The following is an 8,814-nucleotide window of genomic DNA, read 5'->3' as shown; positions in this document are numbered from 1 at the left end:
TCCTGCTATAGACACATACCTATTAACGGCAAATGCTACCTCTGCCCATTCAGGTGTTTGAGAGAAAAGAGATCAGGGACTCAGTTCCTAGAGAAAGGCTCTAAGGATCTCCAGCATTTGCTGGATTGTAAAATAAGTACTCCTGAGAACCCTGATAGGAGTTAAACAAAAAATATTTGCCTATTTTTAAATAAGAGGAAAGAATCCTCCTCACAATCAATCTATCTAGTTCAATGCGTAATTAGGATTTCTTAGTCTGGACTTTATTGTATCTTAACGCCTCACTGTTTTTCATTATCTTGGCGATTTCCCAATATTGGAATTTTAAGTCAGAGGAATTTTTCTTTTGTTTGTTTTGTTTGATTAAAGTTCAACTATAATCTATTTATCTTAGAATTAAAAAATATTTCTGTAGAAAATAAATGCCTCAGAGACTTGACTAAATTCCTATGAAGCTCAGTGTCCCCTTAATAGGATATAAGGGGTGTCCTTAAGTTTCCAGACTTAATTATCTGATATACAGAAAAAAATAGTGTCTAACATTGATTTGGGTTGAGTACATACTTGAGAATCCTCTTGCAATTCCTCAGTCATTTATGTGACTTTCTAAGCAGGGAAGGAAATCACTAAAACTGAAGAAATGCTTTAATTCTTCACAGTAGATGTTTCCTCATCTTACCTTTTGTGGCTTTCTTCTGGTCTGTTTCTAGCTTCTAACTTTTCCCTGTGGTAAGCAGTGTTCATCTCATTGCGGAGCCGGTCATTTTCCCGAGCAATGTCAGAAGCATTTTGAATGACCAAGGCATCGTATGTTTTCAATCCCATATCCTCGGCGTTCTGCAAGAAGCTTTTGACCGAGGTGACCTCTTGCTGTTTGACGCTCATCTTCTGTAGCAAGTGCTGACGAGCTAGAAATCCTCTTACAACTACCATAACAGAAGAAAAATTATGGACCAAAGAAAGACAACTAATTAATTAGTGAATAACTTAATATTACTGTGTGTTCTGCTGTAAACATGAGCAAATAAGTTCAGTCAATGTCTTACACAAAGAACGAAAGAAATGTGATGGCATACAAATAACATACTAAAATGCAACTCTTTCTGTTTTCTACTGTCAGTGCTTAAAAAAAAGTAGTGATAGAAAATTCATTCGTAAACTTGAGCGATCACAACTCAAAATGTTTACTTTCGCTGAACATTATCTTTTATTACATTACAACTGGAAACTTGGATGAATGCTACAGATTGTGAAAGCATACATTTACACTGCAAAGGTCAAAAGATCATTTGTTTCGAAATAAAACCCTGAATAAATGATTGTTGCATTGAATGCAGTAGGAATTAAATGATTGTTTGCTTTTTGGTCAACTTAAAAAAACGCTTTAAATATTTCGGTGTATCTAAAAAAAAATCAAAACCGACACATGATTTTTAAATGAGACTTAAAGACCTTTTGTTGCTCATTTCCTTTCAGCAAAAACAATTAGATTAATTTAATGCAAATTTCTCAAATGTATCTGTCACATCATGTCTGCATTTTTCAGTTTAAAATTTTCATCTGCATTGCATCAGCTTTATGTATCTATTAGGCCTATTTTTCACACTCTTTGTCAGCCTTGTGTTAGGAGAAGATTTTGGTGTATCTCCTATAATAGCTTTCTGTACTACTTTCCTAAGTATGTATATTCATTACAACAAATTCTACTCAACCTAAATACCAGCTAGTCCCCTGAGTTTTCAGAAGTACCCAGCTGACCAGAAACACAAGGCACAGGGACCTCCTTGGCCATGATGAATTCAGCACCAAATTAATCACTCCACCTGCAACAGGGTGGTATTAGTATTCTCTGAGTATATGTTTTGGCTTAGAAGGAAGAGATATGCTAACTAAACATGCTTTATGTGTGGGTTTGGTTTTTTTTTTTTGAGTTCCACAAGATCCTGATTTTTTCCAGATCTAGAATAACTGCTGTGTACCTCACAGGGAAGAACCTGTTTTAGAATTATTCGCCTGAATAATTCTAAATAATTCGCCTGAATGTTGCCTGAAATATTGTTGATTTCCAGTACATCAGCTTACATGTATCAAAAATAGGTCGAACTTCATCATTGCTTATTATGGTCACCTAAAGTTTTCATAAGTGAAGTCAGCAGGCAATAGCCTGTATAAGATGATGATTTGAGTTCAGGGGAAAATACTGAAAATGTTAATATTAAGACTGGAAGGTAAAAAAATGCTAAAATGCATTCGACCTTTTTAACAATGTAATTAAATTTCAGTCTTAGGAACACTGCAGAACAACATGAAATGACAAAGAGTCAAACTGAATTAATCTAAAGGAAAAATGTAAACAGAGAAAGATACAATTAGTCTTCTATGAATGTAAAATGCTATTAAATAAAAGAAACAGCTAAAACAGAGGACAATGTAAAGTATTTTCTACCACCTTCTATGTCCTTGTTTAGATATTTAAAATAAGATTTTTTTTAGAGATGCTTAGTGCTCAGCTGATGAAATATAAGAAAGGTTAATGTTAACATACTAATACTGTTCCTATCCAAAATTCACTGGGTTTGGAAACATTCAAGTTGAGGTACTTTGAGATTATTTATAATGGACAACTTTGAAGGTTTATATTTTTATAATCACAGCCAGCCATGCCATTTTTAATCTCTTTAGTTACATTCTATAAAATCTGACTTCTTTAAACCCTGAAACATTAATGCACTTATGCAGTTTAGTTGGAAAGGAAATTAATAGAACAGTTATTTGTTGGTAATTTTACGAGAGTGTTCACATTGAATATACACGTCACTGAGTCTGTTGCAAGGGTAATGAATACATGCATAGAACATTATCAGAGTTCACTGCTCACAAGTATGAAAAATTCAAGAGCTTAATAATCAAAAATAGAGCAGATAGGGTATTTGACAAATGGTTAAGCATCAAATCCTGGATGACTTTGGAAAAAAGCCTGTATTTTAAAGTAATGTTTTTACAAGTATGTGTGTACGTGTGTACTTTTACCTTGACAAAAAAAAGGGTCGGTAACACCACTAAGGTTGGTTAGGAAAAGGAAATACAGAGGTCAATCCTCTGGTAGAATTGTCAGCAGGCATGAACGATGCAGAGCAGCCTCCTAGGATGGTCCAGTAAAATGATATCCAGCTAGCTGTAGCATTTAGAGACTGAACAGCTACTCTGAACTATGCACTTTCATCAAAGTTGAGATGTTTTGAAGAAACATTCAACAAAGTTTTTTCAGGAAGGGTTGGCAGACAGACACCTCTCTTTTTTTTGCACACATTTTCATAATCTGAGTAGCTCAGGTTTTCGTTAGAAGCTGGACATTTCACCACATTTCCTTCTCTATGAGAACATTTGAAAGATTTTGTCTTCAGTTCAACACAGAACAAAAAAACAATTTCATAACCTCAAAAACTGCTGTGAAATGAAATTGTCATCTCCTAGACCTTTACTGCTCGGTTTCATCTACTACTGTATGGATACTAAGACTGTCTTCTGAACTTGCTCCTCATTTACGTAGATCTAAAATAATTCTCACTTATGCAAATCAAAATAATTGAGGTTAGCACCTACAGGGCAGAAAAATATCTACTTCTTTCCAGCTCATCTAAGGATAAGGATCAGAATAATCAAAATTCAAGTAGACCATGGATCTGGGTTATGTGAGAAATGTATTAACTATTGTGTATACAATATATTAAAGTTAATTCCTAATCTACATGAACTCTGATGGAAGAACTTCAGCATGATGGACTTTCCTACAGGTACAAACAATTTTCTCGGTGATTCAATAATGTCAAAACTTCCCATATGTAGTTCTCAAACCTGTGAAAAAAATATTACAAAGTCCCTAAACTCACAGATCCGTTTTTAAATAAAAAGTGTTTCTACACATGCTTTCACTTTGGTTTGACCCCTTTCTTTGCCTGTGTAAGTTAACTTTCAGGATACCAGAAAAAGACTTATCTGGTTTGTTTTGTTTCGTTTTCCCCAAATTTATGGGAATGCTGAAAGGATTGCTAGTAAGACTGAGGTAAAAACAGTTGGTAAGAATTTTGGGCAAGACCTGTTTCCCCTTTGAGTTAAGTCCTTATATGGGTATAAGATACTACGTTTTAAGCCTGATACAGAAATTATTAACTAATAGTTTGGCTATTAGTCAATATGCTATCAAGAGAGATTTAGCTTCCAAAGTCCTCTGGATGCAAAGGATGAGGGGAGAAAAATGTGGATGTGCAGCAGGACTGATAGCATTACTCACTAAACATGACCATCCCAGTGTAAAAGTCTACGGATCCCAATTTTAGAGCAATGCATGGGTACCCTGTCCTGTTCCCAACCTGCCAGAGCTCTTTGGCATGCTAATTCTGCAAGTTTACAATGGTACGTGTTTGCAAAGGGCAGCTTATTTCATGAGCTAACATCGTGAAATGGATGTCTAGCTACTCCTTACCCATGCAAGTTCCTGATTTTCTCAGGTTTCCCAGACCATAAAAAACATGCAGATGAGCCATAGCTTTGAAAAAAGCTTTGAACACATAGTTTTGGTGAAAATGACTTTTCAAGTTAGCCTAATTAAGGAGGCCTAGAAGCAAAACCAAAATAAATAAGGAGCCAAGAAGACCTATTATCTTCATTCTTCAGGCAGGGTTTGGCAAATGTCTGTTCTCTTACCTCTGCAAAATATGGACGTATCTAAGGAAGTTTTACATTTTGGTGTAGGGTTATATTAAAGCACTCTGCAAATTGGAAGATAAAACTTTCTTTGATAAGTCAGAATGAGAAAGGAGAGAGGATAAATCACTATTGCTTTTCTAAATGTGTGAATACAACAAGGTAATTTGTATAAAATATCAGGCACAAGTTATACATCCAGCTGAACCGTGGCCTGTGTTAACTGTCACTCTCCACATTTATTCCTGAACTGCTACGATTTTGATTCCACTTGCTTCAAGTTTTGGTTTCCTCTTTCTCACTCTACGCTCACAGTGAAGAACAGACAATTAAAATGAAAGGGGTTTACATATTCTTAGGTCTGCAATATTATGTATCTGACTGAAAAAATCCAAGATAAGTTCTTTGTCTTTTTAATTTCCTTTAAAAAGGTGATAATGGGAATTGTTGCAGACATCAGCCAATTAGATAAATAATGCATTGTGTGAAGGAAGCTTCTTCAAACAAAGCAATATTCACATTTTCAGCAGTTATTTGAGATCTTGATAGGAAATGGAAAAGAAGTAACAGGAAATCAGGAGGCAGTGGATAATGCCTCCTTTTAAAAATGTGCCAAAAGATGTCAGTGTGACCTTAGTAAAAATGCAGGCATAAAAGAGGGAAAAAATGCCTAAACATAAAAACCCAAGCACTGTCAAATATAAAAGCTGTAAGAAAAGGGGAAAATAAAGACAACTAAACATATTCAATTATTAGCTTTGTATTCACTGTCAATATATTTGAACACACTACAATTTTATATCATTGTTACACTATTTGATTTGCAACAAGAAGTTAAAGGTGATATTAATGCCTTGAAAAATCACTGAACATACTTTAAAAAGGAAATATTCAAGATCCCCTAAGTTTTAATTACAGTCAACAGTTTGCCATAAAATGATGTTCTATTTGACAGACAGAAAGCGCAAGCATCACCAATGTTAGTATCATCTCAAAAAATCTGTATAAGTAGTTATATGTATAAAATACAGCAACTATTCAAGAAGGAGAAAATTTTTTTGTTATGCAATATTCTGCTCAGTGTACAAAGTGACAGCTCAGGAATACTTGTTCTGTAATTGTTACCTTTTTGGCAGGTTATAATTTTCTTCTGAAGCTGAAGGCACAAATCATTGAGATGGTCAGCTTGCCAGTACTTAAGAAACACTTTTCGGACTCCTATCTAGAATACAAACAGCAGGGAAACCTTCACCATCAACAAAAAAGGCCAAAATGATGACAGGTAAATAACGATAGTATGCATACAATCCAGCTAAGGGTTGAGATGAGATCTGCAATTTAAGAATGGTACAATGCCAATACTTGTACAGAGAGGTAGTATCGCTGGGTTGAATAAAAGATGTATTTGGAAAGGACAAGCAAGCTGTCAGACACACAGTCCCCCTTCAGTTCCAAAAACATCCAGAACAAATACTACAATCTTCAAGTTAAATACAGGTTGGGAAAAAAAGCATTCTGAATGTAATTACGCTAATGTGTTAGACAACACAACAGAAATTAAGGTTTAGCTTTCATAAAGCAGGGGGATGTAGGCAAGGAGAAACGTGACAAGCCATAAACCCACGTGGAGCAGAAAATGGTAACAGACAGCTGCCATCTGTGGAACAGGAAGAATTTAGCCTAAGTTTGAGGGTGGGAGAAGCTCACTACCATTAGTGAGAATGACTCCTAATGTCCAGTAAAACTATGAATCCTAGTTCCCAGCCTTGCTTGCTGAAGCTGTTCTGCAGGTCTCCTTTTAGAATCAAGTCTAAGAAGTCAGAGACAGAGGGACTCATTTGTGAAAAACAATCTCCTAAGTATTGAGTGTATGAGCTTATTCTGGTGCTGATGAGTTTCTTGGTTTAACTCATCTAGTTCTTGAGGGTCTTAACAACAATCATTAGATGCTCTTCCCCCTTTACAAAAAAATTTAGCTTGTTAGACCAAAAGAAAACACCTTCCTTTTGATACCTTCTAAACATGCTGAAACAATCCTTCAAAATTCTTTTCTGTATAAACTTCAAAAGCATTCCTTTCTAATAGCCTTTAAAAAAACCACCACACATAAGCAAGCTACTCTACAAACAGTAAGTAACTAAAAACTTTGGATAAATAATGGGTTTTCTTATACCATTTTCTCCTCAGGAATTCTTTAGAAGAAGCTTTCCTTCACTCCTTAGAAATAAAAGGACCAGTACCAGAGAACTGTGCTATCCTGTGAAGATTATAGCTTCTGTCTAGCTATTAATTTTGTATGGCTAATAGGCATACTGATTAATTAATACAAGTCTGGCTGAAATTGCAGAAATTCATTCCAGCTCTTGTTTGTCTGCAGCTCATGAGCTCATTCTCTTCTCATTGCACTATCCTGCCCCGCTGGTGTTTTTTTAGTATAGATCTGGGAGACAGGTATCAGCAGGGAGATTGTCACACCTTTTCAACTAATTGTATTTAATCCAAACACTATTGTCAGATGTACATCACTGGTAATGATGAACTACAGAAAGCCAAGACATATATACCATGTCTAAACTCCATTAACAAAATTCAGAAATGACTGGGGCACATTTTTATCCCTTGGCTTCCCTTCTCTCTACTCCAGAGAGAAACTATTTTGAATCAAATGTTTTTAAAAGTCTCTAAATCTGAAGTTTGAGCTGACAGACAATGATGGTGCAACTGTTAGTCTTTTAGTTAAAATCAGATGCACTCAAATGGCAAAATTAGAATGCTTTCTAAAATTTTTTTCTGCTGGTATCTCTTTTCCCAATAAAATAGCCCTTTTTGTGTTATTGCAAAGTGTATGAAGGCAAGGTGATAAAAACCACATTTTACTTGTCTTGCCATTGTAGAAACTCATAAATAGGGAATAGGCTTTCTTTGCATGGTGGAAAATGCCTGGAACAGCTATTTTAGAAAACTGCAGCTACAGAAAGACTAGTGTAACTTAGCTATTCCAGAGCAGTTCCTCTATTCAGCCCATCTATTCTGGAATAATCCTTCTGCTTACAAATTGGAGCTGTTATTCCAGAACGATATTGCCTTTTCCTACATCCTGTTTCTACAATGCTAGCTACCCTGGTAAAATGTTGTCTTTATATTTGCTTAAGAGATTATCTTGAGTGATGCCTTCCAATTTTTAACTTCATATTCATCTGAGGCAATCTTACTGAGATTTCATTGTGCTCTCATACTCTGCTCTCAGGGACATACTCTCATCCTCATTTTCTTGACCAGTGACTTCCAACAAAAGTTTTCACTTTTCTTCCTGTGCTTTCAAAACTCTCTCTTTGCCTGGTTGTCTTAGCACTCTGACTTCCTTCTTCATCCATCATCTATTCTGGAGTCTGCTTCTTTCCCAGGGCTTGCTCAGTTTCCTTAGGCATCTTTCCTTTTGTCCCCACTTCTTTTCCTCCTTATTTCATCAAAAAGTTCTGAGAAAAAGAGGTCAACCACTTTCTCCTTCAGTTTAAATTTGCTTCTCTTTTAGACGTCTAATCCTGAATCATTAACAAGCAAACTTTTCATGTTTTCCCAGCAAAACATGTCAATTTTCTCTTCACTTCCCATCAAGTATTCTATTTTCATGCCTTCGACTTTCTTTCAGGATACCAGAACTCCACCTTGACTCCTTCCACCACATTCACTCTGTCACTAAACCCTGCAAATTCTGTAATGATTGCTCATCAAACAACTATTTTTTCCATCCATCTTGTCAAAACTTACAGAACTTTCCTTATTACTACCTTTGCCTATTAAACCCTCCATCATCTTGCTCATATCACCTTAAATCCAGAATTCTTCTATAAGAATAACTGAATTATTATTCATATGGTTAACTGTAATTAAATTATCATGTAGTTATTATAATTACCGTTTGTATCTCAGTAGCTCTCAGACAACCAAAGCCTGGATACAAATACTTAATAAAATCATATTCTTCTACTCTGATTACATTTTCTTTTTATACTCCACTTTTCCTTTCCACAAACCCTCTACATCACATTGGAGCCTTTTTTTCCCTGTCTATCTCAGGCCTCTGCCAAATTATCCACTTTTTCCTCATTT

At 35.5% G+C, this 8,814-nt stretch overlaps 1 protein-coding gene across 1 annotated transcript in view; it reads right to left on the bottom strand.

Moving 5' to 3' along the window:
• MYO16 (myosin XVI) overlaps window positions 1–8,814 on the bottom strand; it is a gene marked incomplete at its 5' end in the record, with an annotated part of 141,922 nt that overhangs the window by 4,506 nt on the left and 128,602 nt on the right. The window contains 2 exons of the mRNA XM_009585881.1: window positions 680–926; window positions 5,830–5,926. Of these exons, the coding sequence (XP_009584176.1) occupies window positions 680–926; window positions 5,830–5,926 (344 nt within the window). The remainder of the gene's footprint in view (window positions 1–679; window positions 927–5,829; window positions 5,927–8,814) is intronic.

The sequence above is a fragment of the Fulmarus glacialis genome, unplaced genomic scaffold (genome assembly GCF_000690835.1).
Source record: "Fulmarus glacialis isolate BGI_N327 unplaced genomic scaffold, ASM69083v1 scaffold5389, whole genome shotgun sequence".
Classification (NCBI taxonomy): domain Eukaryota; kingdom Metazoa; phylum Chordata; class Aves; order Procellariiformes; family Procellariidae; genus Fulmarus; species Fulmarus glacialis.
This window is presented reverse-complemented; position numbering and strand designations above follow the sequence as displayed.